Source organism: Lycium ferocissimum, chromosome 1 (assembly GCF_029784015.1).
Source record: "Lycium ferocissimum isolate CSIRO_LF1 chromosome 1, AGI_CSIRO_Lferr_CH_V1, whole genome shotgun sequence".
In the NCBI taxonomy this organism is placed as follows: domain Eukaryota; kingdom Viridiplantae; phylum Streptophyta; class Magnoliopsida; order Solanales; family Solanaceae; genus Lycium; species Lycium ferocissimum.
The window spans coordinates 57,924,983-57,943,578 of record NC_081342.1 but is presented as its reverse complement, the minus strand read 5'-3'; the positions used below and the strand labels follow the sequence as shown (position 1 = coordinate 57,943,578).

At 34.7% G+C, this 18,596-nt stretch overlaps 2 protein-coding genes across 2 annotated transcripts; one reads left to right on the top strand and one right to left on the bottom strand.

The window, feature by feature from the left end:
• Positions 1-3,486: 3,486 nt before the first annotated feature.
• LOC132056074 (potassium channel KAT3-like) lies at positions 3,487-8,284 on the top strand. The gene is made up of 11 exons (XM_059448129.1): positions 3,487-3,851; positions 3,928-4,143; positions 4,237-4,389; positions 4,937-4,994; positions 5,086-5,403; positions 5,754-5,993; positions 6,461-6,559; positions 6,643-6,675; positions 6,757-6,942; positions 7,063-7,540; positions 8,116-8,284. The coding sequence occupies exons 1-11, from the start codon at positions 3,724-3,726 to the stop codon at positions 8,256-8,258; spliced, it is 2,052 nt and encodes a 683-aa protein (XP_059304112.1). The 5' UTR covers positions 3,487-3,723; the 3' UTR covers positions 8,259-8,284.
• Positions 8,285-8,830: 546 nt separating this feature from the next.
• On the bottom strand, positions 8,831-15,540 carry LOC132056065 (proteasome subunit alpha type-5-like). The gene is made up of 9 exons (XM_059448117.1): positions 15,339-15,540; positions 15,173-15,254; positions 14,764-14,844; positions 12,835-12,948; positions 12,641-12,742; positions 11,444-11,502; positions 9,930-10,032; positions 9,240-9,305; positions 8,831-9,168 (listed from the first exon to the last, which is right to left on the bottom strand). Exons 1-9 carry the CDS (start codon positions 15,350-15,352, stop codon positions 9,076-9,078), a joined length of 714 nt encoding a protein of 237 aa, XP_059304100.1. The 5' UTR covers positions 15,353-15,540; the 3' UTR covers positions 8,831-9,075.
• Positions 15,541-18,596: the final 3,056 nt, after the last annotated feature.

Here is an 18,596-nt window from a genome sequence, read left to right as displayed (position 1 = left end):
AATTATATGTTCATATTATGTTTCTATTTGTTAAATTCTAGTACTATTTTTCATATAAAAATTAGGGAAAAGGTGCAAATATACCCCTCAACTTTGCGATTTACAGCAGATATACCGGTCATTACAAAAGTGGTGTATATATACCCATGTTGTTATAAAATGATGCAAATATACTCCTGCCGTTATAAAATGGTGCAAATATACCCCTGCGTTATAAAATGGTGCAAATATACCCTTTTCGTTGACAGAATTTAAAAAAAAAAATCATTTAGGTCATTTTTTATTTTAAAAAAATGCCACTTGACTTTAAAAAAAAGTCAACCCATTTTTTTTAGTAGACATACTTTTCTAAAGCTACATAGTATTTTTTTTCTCTGGTGGGTCGGAACTGGCTCGTTTAAAAAAATAGAGTAGACTTATTTTTTAAAGTCACGGAGATTTTTTGTTTTTAAACGAACCGGAACGGACACACCAGAAAAAAAAAATTACCATGTGGCTTTATAAAAATATGTCTACTAAAAAAAAAAATAGGTAGACTTTTTTTTTAAAGACTCGTAGCATTTTTTAATTAAAAAATAAGCTAAATGATTTTTTTTTTAAATCTCGTCAGCGAAAAGGGTATATCTACACCATTTTGTAACGGCAGGATTATATATATACCACTTTTGTAACGAGAGATATATCTGCTCTAAATTGCAAAGTTGATGGGTATATTTGTACCTTTGCCCTTAAAATTATTGGGTGTGATTGAACATGAGGCAGTAAGGTTACATTCACCACTAGTTCTCTAAAAGACAACGAAAGATAGCATCAATAAAACAAGTTGTTCCAAAAACTATGCGAAAATGATTGAATAACCCATACAACAGCCACATGCAAGCTATCAAGAAGAAGAAGATGAGGACGGTGGATATGAACAAGAAAATAATTTGTCACGTAGAATTTCTGGATTAATGATAAGAAGAGAAACAGGGCAAGGCACATAGAGGGAAATTAATGGTGAGAGGAAATGATATGGGATTTCCACATGTCCAAAACAAAAATTTATGAATGTTACGGCTGAGAATATTTGCTGGGAATCTGTCTCCACCACATATGGTTCTGATTGAACTCCAAAAACAAACAACATTACAACTCCAAGGTTACAAGTTTGAGTCATGTTTGGTTGATGTTGAGTTGAAGGAAAGGAAGGATGATTTTGAGTGTTTTCCTAGTAGAATTTGAGTCTAAGTACTATGCATTCACCATGTAATCGTAAAGAATGGATGGATGTTGAGCCCAATTCAACCCCAAAAGTTAGCTTTGCTCATTGAGCCTAATTCAACCCCAAAAGTTAGCTTTCTTTCAAGTCCATATAAGGAGAACACATTAACTGCATCCCACCAATGTGGGACTTGACACCCTGCCTCATGTCTAGAGACATTTGGAGCGTGGAAAATTTAATATGGAGGCCCAACATTGGTAAATCATGAATTGGGATGAGTCTAGCTCTGATACCATGTAAAGAAATGAATTTTGACTTAACTTAATCCCAAAAGTTAGCTAATGAGCGGAGAATTGCCCAAATCCACATAAAGAGACCATTTAACCTTTAATCCACATGTGGGACTCTTAACAGTAATGATACTTACATAATCAAATCACTTATACAGTAATTACAGATAAGTTTATATGATAAGCATTAACTGAAAACTTGATAAAAACAACAACTAAACTACTATATGTCACACATTAAATTACACTGATGTAGTAAAAACTAATGTTTACCCTGACCATGTCTATAGCTTAAACCCATAAACTAAAACAGGGAGGCTTCCCTCTTTAATGAACTTTATGCAGTGTGAATCTGAATTAGTCTGCTCTAAAGAAGGTATCGAACACCGGATGAGAAAAGAAAAAAGATCCATAAAATTTACATTGACTGTGCAACAAAATATTTTCACAAGCAAGTCATGTATGAGATTATTATAAGTAAACTTCTATGATAAGGGAGTACAAGTTACTAACATAGTAACATGGTGGGTAATTTGGTTTTTCAAGTTAAACTATACTCGTAGTATAAAAACTTTTACACTGATAATGTATTACTAATTTAAGATCCTGCGAGTATTGCTAAATTTCCTCATTAGATTTCGCCTATTGATCGTGCATGAAATTTGTGTGAATCCAATTCTGGAACATGAAACACCCATCTGGCTCTAACACTCAAACTTGTCCTTTTGAAACATGATATACAATTGTTTCATTTTAATCCACACAAAATTTCTTGATGATGGGACTCCCAACACTACAACCATATATACACCAACTTTCTCTCATGGACATCACCATTTCCTTTCCTTTCCCTCCTCTGTTCTCCTTTGTCTCAGGAAATCTTCTTTGCAACTACATTAAGTGAGTGTCATGTCTGCCATTTCGAGAACCGTCTCCGGCCAACCACAATCTTGTTTCCATTTGTTAATCTTTCTTGTTCAAACACTACTCGACAAATTAATGCACAGTCAAACATCCTCTATAATTGTTTGTCCGAATATATTTTGGTTGCTATAGCGAGTTGTTGTTATAGAAAACATAATCCCTCTGTTTCAAAATGTTTTTCTGGTTTTGACTTGACACTGAGTTTAAGAAAGTAAAGAAGTTTTTTGAATCTTATGGTTGTTAACTAAAGATATATAGAATGTACTAAAATACCCTTTAATCTTGTGGTGTTAAACATGTCATGTAGAAAGTTGGAATTAAAGAGTTGCCAAAAAAAGAAGGAAATATTCTTTTTAAAACAGACTAAAACGGAAAGTAAGACATGTTAGAAAAATAGTTTCAGAAGCGGGGAAGAAATAATCCGGTTTTGATAGAGTAATCTCTGTCCTTAAGGAATTTAAGCCTCTCACTTCGTTGCTGCAAGGATGGTGGCAGAATTCCTCCAGGATTTTACAAAGACTCCGAAATTCGAATCCAGCAATTAATTCGAATTTCCCACAAGAACAAAATGTAGCAATTTGTAGTGAAAGCAATAGAGAGAAGCAGAGAAAGTCTGTAATTGTCCATCTGTTTTGAAGCAGTACCAGATATTTATAATACCTTAGAAATCTATTCGCAACAGACGCATCTGTTCGAAGAAGCTTTTCGTAACAGACATATCATTTGGATTAACATTTTTCTGGAAAAAGGAGCGACTTTTTTCTGAAAACAAAATATGACTTTCTTTACTTTGAAAATAGTGACTTTATATTATGAAAAAAATAACTTTCTTCCCTCTAAGCTAACCCATCAACACTATATAATATAACAAGACAAATATTTTGAAATGAAGGGATCATAATATAATATAATATGAAAGTCGATCCCAAAAAAAGTAGGTCGTTATAGTGAATTGTTATCATAGAGGAGGGTTGTTATAGAAAAGTCTGATTGTATTCTCGTATATTTACATTTCCTTTTTTTTTTTTCTTTTCCTTTTCCTTTCATCCCCTTAATGATACCAGTACATAAGTTGCAATAATCAGTTCTCATAACTTCAAAGCATATCAAAAGAATGATTCTACAGAAAAAGATGAGGTTGACTATACGTAACAACAGTCAACAGCTTCACTTTCAGCATCTATATATAAGGCTCTTCAAAAGGGACTTTACTATCAATTGATTAGTTTTTAAATAAGACTTCTAGTACTATAGCATCCAAGAAACTGCAAAATTTAAAACCCCACCAACACAAAAAGATCAGCAATGTCATTTTCTTATGCCAAATACTCTGGTTTCTTCTCCAGCGATCTCCTTCCTTCTCTTGGAACCAAAATTAACCAGGAAACAAAGCTTCGAAAATATATCATTTCGCCCTTCAATCTTCGTTACAGGTAAATCTTGAATCCGTCTCTGCTCTTTCTACTACCGTTTAATAGAAAATTTGAAGTTTCCGTCAATGTTTTGCAGGGCTTGGGAGGTGTTTCTACTCATATTTGTAATCTACACGGCGTGGATTACGCCTTTTGAGTCTGCATTTCTGATATACAGAATAGATGCCTTGGTCATCTTTGACAACATTGTCAACTGCCTCTTTGCTATTGACATTTTCCTTAACTTCTTTATGGCTTATCTTGATAAAGAATCATATATTCTTGTTGATGATCCTAAGAAGATAGCAATAAGGTAAAATATTAACATTAAAAGATTCTCTGTCTCTGTCTCTCTCTCTCTCTCAAAGTTATAGTTCTAACACTTGAATTTTTACATGATTAACAGGTACTTATCAACCTGGTTCATATTTGATGTTTGTTCCACTTTACTATTTCATGCTTTCTTCTTTATTGATCACAAAGAAAGTGGAGTTGGGTTTAAATTGCTCAGTATGCTCAGACTTTGGCGTCTTAGAAGAGTCAGTGCCCTGTTTGCAAGGTCAGAACATTGCATATTTTACACCGATACTGTAAAAAATGATTTAAGATAGTATACATAAGTTAAATACGCAGTAGTATTTGGTCTCTACACCATCATGAAAAACATGGGTGTGTTTGTTATGGAGGAAAATGTTTTTCAATTTTTCGTGTTTGGTTGGTCAAAATATTTAAATAATTATTTTTTTAGGAAAATAAGTTGCTTAAAAATGAGAAAAATAATAAGGAAAACAAGATCCATAAATGACATTCTAAGCTATCCACCCTCTAGCACACCCCACCCCCACCCCTAACCCCATAGCACCCTCCCCACCACCCTCGCACCCCTGGCCTCCCATGCCAACCCTAATAGTATTTGCCTAAATTATATACAAATGTTTTTGGATCATATTTTCTGTTTATTTACCAAACACAAGAAAATAAGTAAGAAACCCTACTTATTTTCCAGAAAAACATTTTTCGTGAAAATCATTTTCCTTGATACCAGACACACCCTTAATGCTTGCATGAGCCAAATACTCAAAAGGCTGGTTTTTATTTTCCTTCAGGCTTGAGAAGGACATCCGTTTTAACTATTTCTGGACACGATATGCAAAACTGATCTCTGTAAGTCACTACTTATTCAAGCGTAAAATTCTAAAGATCGATCGGTACTCTGGATATTCATCACTAAGAATATGCATTTCTTTGTATTCAGGTAACTTTGTTTGCAGTGCATTGTGCTGGATGCTTTAACTATGTGATTGCAGATAGATATCCTGATACAAAAAGAACATGGATTGGTGCAGCAAATCCCAACTTCAAGGAAGAAAGCCTTTGGGACAGATATATAACTTCACTCTATTGGTCTATTGTTACACTAACAACAACTGGTTATGGAGACTTGGTTGCTGAGAACCCAAGGGAGATGCTCTTTGACATCTTTTACATGTTATTCAACTTGGGATTGACATCTTACATCATTGGAAACATGACAAATCTTGTAGTTCACTGGACCGGCTACACTCGAAATTTCGTATACTCTCTTTCCCTCTTTCTACACAACGTTTTTCATTTTTGTCCTGTCCGCCGACATTTATTACGGACGCTAGCCAAAATATATAAAACATATAAATTGCTTATATATTATCTGTATATTATGTATATTAAATGTATATTTTATGTATATAATATGTATATTATATGCAATATCTATACCTAATATACAAAACATATACATTTTCCGGATATTATTTCTTAGAGCTGTCCAAAAATGTTATTATTCCTACATAGGTAATTATGAATATGTGCTTAAACTCGTATATAATCGGTTAAAATGCATTGATCGTATAAAAATTATTCAACTTCGTGATTTTCATTGTGCAGAGGGATAAAGTGGAAGCAGCTCAAGAATTTGCGAAACGGAATCAGTTGTCACCAAGGATACAAGAACAGATTTTGTCACATATCTGTCTCAAGTTCAAAACTGAAGCATTGCAACAAAAGGAGACCATGAGTGTGCTGCCAAAAGCCATCAGATCAAGCATTGCACATTACCGGTTTTTGCCAATAGTTCAAAATATCAGTCTGTTCCAAGGTGTTTCCAGGGAATTGCTTTTCCAACTGGTAATTTCTGTTCTATACTGCTACCCTTCAATAAGTTCAACTGAACGAGGATTTCCGATACTTAACATAGATATATGTGAAAAATCACTTAAATTCTAAATTCTGGACCCGTAATTTCAAAGTATATTATGATTCGTGCTAGAAACTTAAAGGTTAAATCCATCAAGTTTAAAGGTAAAATTACACATTTGGCTGCTCACCAAAAATAGTTACAACCGCCAGCCATATATACAAAAAATATACTCTAGTTATGTATAAAAAATTTATACATACATTATATACAAAACATATACATTTGCTGACTATTATTTTGGTGGACTGCTATACAGAGTAAACTCCCAAATTTAAATTCAGAATCTGTCTCTGTCCCCAGCCCCAACTCCACAGTCATCGTTTGTAAGCTATTTTGTACCACTGGCATACTAATATTTATTCAAACAATGTGGTGTTGTTTTCCTGCTTTTAAGGTTCCTGAAATGGAAGCTGAATATTTCCCTCCCAACGAAGATGTGATTTTACAAAATGAGGCTCAAACAGATTTGTATATAATAGTCTCTGGAGCATTGGTAAGTTAACTATTTTGGAACAATTAGTTGAAGTACCCTCGGATTTGCTATTCGTGTTATTAATCAGTTATGTGTTATTGCAGGATTTCCTAGCAGATATCGATGGACATGAACAAGTAAGTATAACACCCAACAACCATTATATCCATTTCAAATATAGAATTCTACATATGGCTTAACTTATTTTTCTCCAATAGATCATTGGAAAGGCTGTTGCTGGAGAGTCATTTGGAGAAATAGGCGTTTTATTTGGAAGGCCACAACCATATGCTGTCAGAACAACTGAAATTTCTCAAATATTATGCCTCAGCAGGAAAACATTATTGAACATTCTTCGCGCCAACCCAGAAGATGAACGGATTATAATGAGAAATCTTGTTCTGGTACGTGTACAAGGATATGAACAAATTGTTTTCAACTGATCTCCCTTGCTTTTTATTTTTATTTTTTATGAGCAAAGTGTAATATGACTCAACTTTCTTGATCTTTTACTTGATAAATAGAAACGGCAAGGATTTGGAGGCTTTGATTATGTTGAAAGTGACTCGAGTTTGGTCTTCAACAACTGGTCAAATAGAGGAACAAATGACCAAGGCTGTTCTCATGTTGCACAACAAGATACACCAACCAATCCTAGTGACTTGATTAGTATAGATATCCAAAATTTAGAAGCTAGAGAAAAGAAACAAGTAGCAAATGAAGGTGAAAGTTATGGATGTAACAGCGAGTTAAATGAGCAGAAAGGCAATTTCATTTCATTAGATGAAGAAACAAGGAGCAGACAATTCAAGCCTTCAAGAAATGAGGTCCCGTGTTGTTCTTCTTATTCAGGTAATGGAAGTCAAAGTGGTACAAAAGGGTCAAAACACATCAACAAGAGAGTTACCATTCACATGAAAAAGAACAACAATTCATTGAAGGAGCAGAATGGAAAGCTAATAATACTACCTGATACACTAAAAGAGCTATTCCGAGTAGCAGGTGAGCCTATTTTCCACCTTGCTATTGATTTTTAGATAATCAAGAAACGAGTTAATGGACTGAATGGTCACTCAACTTATAGTAATTGGCTACCAAAATCACTTATCTTTGTTTTGTCTTCAAAAAGTCATCAAACTTTGCCTAGTTAGTCTCCATGATCATTTTGGCCGGAAATACTTCTTGCCCCTACTTGACAATTTTAGGCATAAATTATTATACACAATCGTCAACCCATTATGTGGGTTGGTCAGGGATTAGGTCGCGTTTAGGGTGGGTTCGGTTCCTAAATAAATACGAGGTAGTCCTAATTTTAATTTTTTAATATATATATTTTTTCCTAAAAGCTTACAACTATCACATCATCAAATAAGTACCAAAAGTTATATTACTGGGTAAAATGACTATTGGAGGCTAACTAAACGAAGTTAGATGACTTTTGAGACATAAGTGACTTTAGTGGCTAATTAGTATTAATTGAGTGACCATTCAGGCAATTAACTCATCAAGAGACCTAATTACCAACATGAACCAAATTTGAGTAAAATTAACTTCATGATAACTTGGTTTAATTGCAGGTCAAAGATTTGGGGACTACAATCTCAAGAAAGTTGTAAATGCAGAAGATGTAGAAATAGATGAGATAGATGTCATTAGAGATGGAGATCACTTGTTTTTCCTTTCAACTGATTGCTTATGTATAGAAAGTAATATGATGTGACATGATAATTAACTATGATGTTTCCACATCTAGTGTCTGCTCAGAGATTCAAAGCAAAATTATACATTGATCTTGGTATCTCCAAGGGGATGAAATCAAATTGGAAAATTTAAAACATCATTTATAAAATTACAAGACTTTCTTCCAAGTATTACTTGAGGATAACAATATAATCAGTTCCGAAAAACACAATTAGAAATATTGAGATGGGAAAAGTGAACAACATATTGCTGCTAAGGTGTCATATATCTCTTACAATAATCCTTGTTGCAGTATGCAACTCTTTGACCTCTCATACAAGAAGGGCGAGCAAACTGAGATAAATATTAGGTTTAGACGTAATTAGTTAATTTCTTAAGAAATGCTTGTATAGTGGAAGTCGTTTTCAAGAAAATGATCTTCGAATTTGTTTCCAAAAACACCAAATTTTGTGGAAACTGAAATGCTTCAGAACATAAACCCCTTTTTTCCCCATATTTAAAACAATTGTCTCTACCACAACCATATTCTACATGACATCAAGGATTTCAAGTCTCCATCTAAATAAAAATTCACGTCCTTAAAGAAACAAATTAACTTGAAAATGTTGCTTTGCCATGCAATATAACCATTGTCACCAAATAATCTATCCCACTACATGGAATTTCATCAAGCAACATAAAGGGATTGAGCTTTGTCCTTGAAGGGAAATTTAACTCAAAGGTAACAATGTATCATGCTTGCAGGGGCAAATAGAATTCACAATTCTAGTACAATTGAAAGCAAACATTGCCCATAACAGAGAATTGGGTACAAGCATAACAAAAGCACTTTCTTCTTATAGGCGGGTGATAACATCTTCCACCTCAGAAGGAGAGTAGAGATGATAAGTTGGAGATACCCTTGCAATATCAACGTTATTGGGAGTCACCTGTAACATGTGCATTTAGTGTATAAGTTGAGCATACAAATGCTAAGAAGGTGCAGTGTCATGGAGCTTACCTTTTCTTCCATCACTTGTTTCAGAATTGACAGTGCTATTGTTTCAGCCTCCTTAAGGGTAAGGTCCTGCAGATAGCAAATAATACATTTTAGGGGTGTGTTGTTTCCAAGAAAATAAGTGGATCTCTTTACTTATTTTCTTGTGTTCGGTACGTAAGCAAAAAATGTTATCCTAAAAGTGAGATAATATTTTGGGAGGTGGGGACGGGTAATGTGGATGGAGGCTACCGGGGTGGAGTTGAAGATGAGGTGTGTTGGAGGGTGGGGAGGACACAATCAATGTGGAATGCCATTTGTGGAACTTGTTTTCCCTATTTCCACTAGGGAAGTCATTTCCTCATTTTTAAGGACCTTTTTTTCCTAGAGAAAATGTTTGCCAAGAATTTTGACCAACCGGAACATGGGAAATTTGAAAACATTTTCTAGAAAATGTTTTCCTCCATACCGAACACACCCTAGATCAGCTTTCAGAACCATATTATACCAATTACATGGGTCGAGAAATGGCTAAACTACCACACTAGTTCATAGCCGATTTTCATTTACTTTTTGCTTTCTAATTTTTCCCGAGGAGGGGGGTTTGGGGTTAGAGGTGGTTAAGATAATGAAAATATCTAAAGCCCATGTAGAATAGGCAAACTGTACAAAGATATGACAGTTTAACTAGAAAATAAAGTCTAATTTTTGTACCTTATTGAATTGCTCCTGCAAAGAGCTGTCAGCGCCTTCTGAACCTGAACCAATGGCTTTTGCGTTGCATTGCCAGAAAGTTCCAGAAGGATCAGTATAGTATCTGCATATGAAAAGGCCTATTGTTAGTGCCAACAGGGTACCAGATGGCCACTTGGATGACTTTAAAGGATAACTGCAATTAGGATTTCAACTAATGGCTGTGCAGCCGACTAGCTCAGTATGACCATGTTTCCTTCAAAGTATATGTAAATATGTCATATATATACAGTAGCCCACTTAATTCTTGAAAAACAATTAACAGTTATAATTCTCGTGTTAGAAGGTTATACGATAATATGAGAATTCTATACCTACTTTTAGCAATACTAGCATTTTAGTATCATCATTATTTTCTCGTTTCAGTCTTTCCTAAATCTTGTGAATCTTGTGTTTCCAATGAAGTAAAATAAATAAATAAATAAGGCAAGTCACATCTGTGCCTAGAGTAACACAAGCTCATTATTAGTTGTGAGGAAGTCGGAGGTTTCCCCCCTGGCAACTCATGCTAACAGAATATGCGGCTGACTACATAATTAAGTAATATTAAATGGGAGAATATTGACACAAGGGAAAGAAGAGGAAAACGTCACCAAATGCTAAAATTTAGTCAAAAGTGGGAGAAAAAAAATTATCTTCTTTTAAAATAAGTTAGGTTAACTGAACAAAAATTTAGAATTAAGACCTACTGACAAGCGTGTGCGCGCGCGCACTAACACACACACCCACACAAAAGTTAACTATTCAAGGAAGTTAAATGGAAAAAGGAAAGAACAATAAAAAGAAAAAGAGGAAGCTTGGATCATGATCTTGTATGGAGATTGGATGAATGGCAAGATTTATTGGGATGGAAACTGCAGCGTAACATGTCAACAGAAAGTTATGCCATGTTGACAAAGGGTTGAACTAGCAGACAACCAAATCATTTATCAGCAGAAAATACATGGGAATTTGCTAATGCACAAACCATGAAGATGCAGCAGTCACGTTACAAAGTGATCACTAGTGTTCAGGACAAGCACAATTTATCATTTTATTTATTTACGAAGAGAAAATGAATGAACTGCATGAAACACATCGAACTACGTGGACAATATACTCTTTGAAGATGAAGTGATGGGACAATTCAGAATATATTTTCAAACTTGAGAAGTACGGGATACGGCGTCATAAATAGGAGGCTTAATTGTCTTTGGCAGGCTGACAGAACTAATTATAATGGTTGTGTTCCTCAGAATTGAAGGTACAGGAGAAAAAAGAGGTTATATATTCTTTCAACATTCTAAAGAATATTCAGAATAAGATTACAATAAACAAATAAATAAATAAATAAATAAGAATATCCAGAACAAGATGAACAAACTGAAAGATGATTGCATGCGGATTCATTGGATATCATCAAACAACAAAAAGAGAAGAAACTATAGAGTGTAATGCCATATCTACCAACAATCTCGTGGGAAGCAAATACTTACAAGCTAGGACCATTCTCATCATGACCAGCAATGAGAAGTGATACTCCAAAAGGTCTGGACTGCATGAAACCAAAGATAATGCATTTAGGTGCGAGACTTGGATCTTCTCTACTTGAAATAGGAAAAACGAGGGAAGCCAATCCCTTCGTGTTGGTGAGTTAAGTCAATTTAACTCTAGATAGTGTGTTTGCTCCTTTAACAGGATTCAGATATTAGCTCACCTTGTTACTGTTTAAAGATTATTCAGAGAGGAAAAACAAAATAGCAGACACTAAGTCAGCACAACAAAAATATTCCACAAAATGAGTTAGATCCACAGAGAAAACGACCATTATTAACCAGGTCCTTCACTCAGATTTATAAATACATTTTATAAAACAGCACAGTTTGTTCAAATATCACATTCGATTCCCCCTTTTTTAAACAAGAGAGCTAATATTCTTGTCTTAGAATGTAAAAATTTGAGTGAGGATATTTTTATATGCATACACACACAGATAGATTACCTATACACACTAAAAATGATTACAAGAACATCTTTAAAGACACTATATTTAGAGAGGGAGAGACGATGTTATTTGAGGAAATACAGCAAAGAGTCTCTGTAGTCAACATTAGTCTACCAGAAAAGCAAATACCAGCTCAGCCTAGGTCCAACAGTCGGCCTCTAGTTCTATTAATACAAGGTTTACATATATAATGATCTAAAGCATTTGACTTACGTTAACATACTGAGACTCCACAAACAATTGAAAGAGAGGAGGAATAGTTAATGACCTTCAGGACATTATTAAAGTTTCGTATCAAGTTATGATATGCAAGCAAAACCAACAGTATTTCACATTCAGGCGTAGTTACACACACATGCATGGTTTCTTAGAGAGACAAGTAGATGAGAAAACAGAGTAATCAACAAATGAATTACCAGGCACACAAAATGAAACAGCTCCATCAAGTCAATGAAGTACAATTTTCACCCACTCAAGTAGCAACACTAACAAAAACATCTAACAGTCCAGCTACAGTTAAGCTCCTAAGGTCTTAATTAAATAAAGGGGAATAACAAAATAGTTCAACCACACATGCTTTTGAACAAAATTAGACCAATAAATTGAGAATTTGAATGTTTTTGCTTGAAAGATGCTTTGTGCCCAAGTATCAATAGTGAAACTGATAAGTCAAAGAAAAGGTGCTAACCATAGACTCTTCATCACCCTCACCAAAGCGCAGGGCCAAATCACACAGAGCTTGTGTTGTGGACTCAACAGTCATGGGCTCCCCATAAGAGAATCTGTGGTTCTATTGAAAAGGTGGAAAAGAGAACAAGCACGCTTAGTGATTTTTCGCGAGCATAGTATGACTTAAATTTGAACCCATAGCTCTAAATATACCTGAGTTTCAACCCGTGCATGTTCAACGAGAGTCCTTGCATCAGCTATCAATCCACTCATTGCACAGCCAATATGCTCATCAATTTCCATAATTTTCTCCACACTGCTTGGCTCCTGCAAGATCAAGAATATCAAATCTGAGTCACGAATGGAAAAAAACACAGATAAACTGAGAGATTAGCTAAATAAAAAGTATTTCTAGCCTATCCGGGATGCAGTAATTAACTCACAAGAAGTCATAACTAAGCAAGCCATAAAGAAGAGCAAGAAGCAACAAACAGAAAAGTAATTCCTGCGCTAAAACTTGATCAGCCTTCTCTTATTGACGTCTCCATTACTTCTTTTTTTAGCTATTAGCATGTTTAAAGCACTTCTTAACATTGTACCTAGCACTAGATAGTGTCATTTAGTTCTTTAAAGGATGGTATCACATTAAAGTAGAGAATTCAAGTTTAGACCTACATGCTGCCGTCCCTCTCAACCAAAAGAAGTCTTTTATTACCCTATTTCCCATATGAATAAAGATAATAGCAAATAGAAAAGAGTCAGATGAATGGTAAATGTGCAAACTGTGTATAATAACTCCAATTCAAATTCAAGCCACATGATAAATATATGAATTATTTATTCCCTAATGCACATGGACATTCATTCGCATGTGATTGGTCATTTGCAAAGAATCCAAAAGGATATAAGTTACCATGCATTAGCTTCTCACAGAGAGAGATATGGTGCAGCAACAGGAAGAACTCTCACAACAAAAACGATCCTAAACATGTATTACTCCATGTTACATCAACAAGAACCTATAATCCTTAATTTTCAAACTATTCTAATTGTACTTATCCAAGAAAAAAGAGAGGGAAAGGGTTCAAATTTGCCCCTGTACTATCCAAAATTGCTCAATTTTTCCCTCACATTACATTTTTGGTTCGTTCATACTCTTGCTGTTTTAGCAAATTATCTTGTATCAAACCCAGGGGTGGAGCTAAAAGCCCAGGTATAGGTTCGGCCAAACCCAGCAGGTTTTGCTCAAAGTCTCAAACAATGTAATTAGAACAACAAACCCAGTGTAATCCCGAAAGTGAGGTCTGGGAAGGGTAGTGTGTACGCAGACCTTGCCCCTACCTTGTGAAGGTAGAGATGTTGTTTCTGATAGACCTTCGGCTCAAGAAAATGTGAAAAAAGAAGCAGAAACAACAGCAAGATAATTGCATCTTGCTTAAACAGTGTATTTGTGTGAAGAAATTCATTAATTATGTACAAATATTATATTAGAACACAGTTATCATCACTTGAAGTCGTCATTTTAAAATCCAGAACCCACATCAAACCCGCTATAGTCCATTAAGGACTAAAAAGTTCATAAAAACAATGAGATAATGGTCAAAAACACACCCAAAGTCTAAGTTATCGGACTTGCCTAAAATGTCGTCGGGTGCGTGTCGGATCCTTCAAAAGTAGTGTATTTTTGGAGGATCCGACTAGGGTGCGGCAACTCTTTCGAATAGTCCGAGTAACTTAGCCTGAAGTATCGCTTTTTTTGCGAGTTTCCTACCTGAATTATCAGGTTTTTGCGTTTCCTACCTGAACTTTTTGACAATGAACTATTTATCAAATTACACCTCGAATCTGACTAGACCAAGTGTTTGAATACAATCGCCAAAGGACGCGTGACAGCTTAATTTACCCATAAAATTTCATCCACATGACAGCTGACTCATTAATTTTGAAGGTGTGTTTTCATAAATACTTGGTGATAGTTCAAGAGGAAACTCGCAAAAAGGTGATACTTAAGTGTGTTTTGGGCCGTTATCTCTGAAACAATAGTAATTTGTTATGCTATCAAATCTGCTACGCATATAACCCAATTACCTTAACAACCACAAAACCATAAATTCATATTAAAAGAAAACAAAGAGTACAAACCAGAAGTGGAGACGTAATCCGCTTCTCAACAGCAAGAACGACGCCTTCCTTGGTCTTTAACCCAATTGCCGTCGAACCCAACTTTAAAAATCCACAAAAACAACAATAACCTTAATCTAAATACGGGAAATTTTCAAAAATATACAGCCAACATAAATTATTACGCCACGTAGCCCAATATACAATATTATACAACATTATACCCGGGGGGAAAGCATTATACATAATATATGTGTATAAATGTGTATAAAAGGTGTTTATACACAAGGATGGGTTAAACATGGTTACAAACACAAAATATGGGCTACGTGGCGTAAATATATTCTCCCAGTAGACATATAACGTAATTTTCCCTCAAAATCATACAAATCCATTTAAAAGCAGATGATAAATGGAGGCAATTAATTACCTTAATAGCTTCAATAGCATATTCAACTTGAAATAACCTTCCTTCAGGTGAGAAAGTGTTGACACCTCTATCATACTCAGTTCTAAAACACCCAAAAAAACCAAAAAGTAAGATCTTCAAAAAAAAAAAAACCCTAGATTAAGGGCAAAAATTCAAGCTTAATTACCTAGTGAGAAACATCTTTGATCTGATTTGTTACAGATTTAAGAACTGATTGTTTTGTCGGTGTTTCTTTTGGGACTGAGAATTTGATTTGTTCTACTTGTATTTCACTTGAGTGACAAGCCATTTTTGCACAACTGATGTATTTGGAGTGTTGCTTGCTTCGGTATTTTCCGGGTCGGATTTTCTTAACCCGTTTAACATAGAAAGGGAAAAAGATTTGGGCCCAAAGTTGGGGTACTTTGCTAGCTGATTTATCATAATAGCCGTAGAATTGAGTGGTCTTGAATTTTTGACCTCGATTGTCCTATGGATAAAATGTCGAGTGTAATAATTTTTTATTTTTTTTTTAACCTTGAAAGTCTGCTCATGGAGTAAAACGAGATCAATAATTTAAACCACTCATTTTTTAAGATTATTGGGTGTAATTTCCAGTATTTTACTAGGGAGATTTTCGCATATCTTCATCCTACATATCATGTTAAATTGGTCACAAAGTTTTGATGAATTAGCAAAATTAGTCTGTATTTTTCAATTGAGTTTTATTTAGTACTATATTTATTCTACCTATCTTGTTAAATTGTTCACAAGTCTTGACAGGTAACATAAACATTTGGGTACTATAAGACCTTCATGTAAATCTCTATTGATGTGAGCATTCATGGTCAAGGATCAAATAAGACTTATGTTAGACTTATAATGTAGGCTCAGGAATGAGTAAAATACACTTTTGGATACAAATGATTACTCATTCCTTAAGCACTGCAAACTTCACCTCATTTTTATTGCATTCCTTACTTCCTTCTCCTCGTTCTTCCTTTCATCAATTTCACAACCAATTCCCCACTTCTTTCCTTGCTTTCTTTTGTTTCAATTTTCATTCTTTTTCTTATTTTTTGCATTGGCTCTGTTTCTTATTTTATCTTCTTCCCACCTTGTCTCTTTTTTTTTTTTTTTTCTTTCTTTCTTTTTCTTCAACTTTCTTTTTAACTTACTATTCATTAGCTTCTAATCATCAACCTTTTTCACCTCACCACCCCAACGATTTTAGCCTAATTTGCACGTCTTTCAAGTTATTAAACGAGGTTAGAATAAAAAGGGTTATTGTGTTAAACACTTTGAAGGGATATAAGTACCAATGCGGTTACCAAAGAAAAGGATTTAAGCGCAAAAAGGAATATCAGGGATCATCTAGGAAGGCTTAATTGTAATCAAATAAGGTCTGTTATCCTATCGTAAACCAGTCATTACAAACATTTTGACTAATTTCTAAATCAACATGATAGAGCGTTGAATCTATTGTAACAACTCTTGCTTTTAGTTTCAAACTTTCAATTTATTTTTTGAGACTTTGTTAAAGTTAACAATAGCATCTTATAACTCTATTTGGAAGTGGCAAATTTTTGTCACTTGGTGCATCACGATCGCGACCATCATGACTACGCTCACGAAGGAACAAGTCTCAGAAGCATTGCAAAAGTGAACAACTTCCACAATCACAAAAAGGAAAGAAATAGTCCTCCTTCGCGAAAGCAAATCTATGCCTGCGATTGCAAAGGACACCTTGTTAGGTATAAATATCATATTTTTTGAAATTTTGTAATTCTTTCAGTATTTTGGACAAACTAGCCACGGGATTGATGGAAGTTTGACTTGGAATCATCTAAAGCTTAAAGGTAATGATTTTACACTTAACCATGATGATTATGCTTGCTTTCGTTCAGAATTTAACCATTAAAACATGGAATTTGATGGAGTAATGTGGGGATTTTGGACTACGCTCTAGAATTAATAAATTGGTACATGGTGCGGCGCACCGATGCTTTCTCTGCAAGTCTGGATTTCACTTGGATCATTAAGGACGTCGGTCCAAGGGTTTTTCCACGCATTACAAACATGACATGAACACATTTTTGGGAGGGGAATCAGTCGAAGAAGGATTAAAAGACAGCCAGAGAGAGTTCAAGACGAAGATTAATTGAGTTTCTCTTTTCTTTATCTCTTTACTTTAGTTTATGCAATTAAAATTTAGAGATTTGTATGCCACAATCATGAGTGGCTAGTTTGCTTGTTTCTAGGGTTACAGGAATTCATGAAAGTCATAGTTGAAGTTTGATTTAATGCGTTGATTATCATTATCTATTGGTTTTAAAAGTTTGTTTACTCAATTTTGCATCAATTATCTCTATGAGTAGCTAATATAGACGGACTATCTACGTATCTAGATCATCCACTCAAGGGAGATGGTTTAGATAACATAGGGAATTGAGTAGGACAAGTTTGGTGATCCGCCGATTCGTCCGGCATTGATTAGCTACTCTAACTAACTTATAATTAGCACGTAACAGGCTAGTTATAGACCTTTACTTAGTACCCTTGCTTATTCAAATACAGGAGTTTGATACGCCCAAATTACGCCTTAAATATCAGGAGTAAGCGGTCGTTGTCAAATATAGAACCCAACGAGATTGGGGTCGAATCCCACAGAGAATACAGTGAAGAAATATACTTATCAAGTGTAACGCTCAACTATTCGACTATATTTCAAGGGAGAGGGGAATATAATAGTAGTTGATTTGATGTACGATTCGGTAATAACTAAAGGTGTTGTTATAAGATGTAAACTATTGGAGAAAGGGACTAAGGTTGCGGTTCCAATGGAAAGTAATGTGAGTGGGTTTCAATTCAACCTCTTTAAATGTCTATATGCGATTAACGATGGATTACTTAATTTTATCAAAAGTCTTTCAACCAAATTGATAAATATCATTACTAAGCTTTCTCAAACCTTAGAATGTGGACAGTGTAGACACCCAATATGCTACAAGTTAGTCATCCTATCTCTAGCTCAAGTTATTAGATGGGTTTAATGACCCAAATCCTTGCTATCTAACCCTTTTCCTAACTTCCACCTTCTTTCTCAAGCAAAGCGAAAGTACTTAGGCACAAATGATGTTTGCAACCATCAAGAGACGTTAAAGCATGAAGAGTTGATAGAATGCATCATTAACATATAAATGAGGTATAAATATAAAACCCAATCACATAACTAACACATTTGGTCCCACAACCTTAGCTAATGGGTTTAGTTAAACATTTGCATTAAGTAAGAGACAAAGCTAAATCATGTTGCCATAATGCTTACAAAGCTTTTGGAAGAAAGCCACAAAATAAAGTGCAAGATTTCTCTTTAAAGCTTCAACAACCAATAATAAATGTTTCCTTCACAAAAAGACAATAATAAGTGCAAAGAATGTCTTTT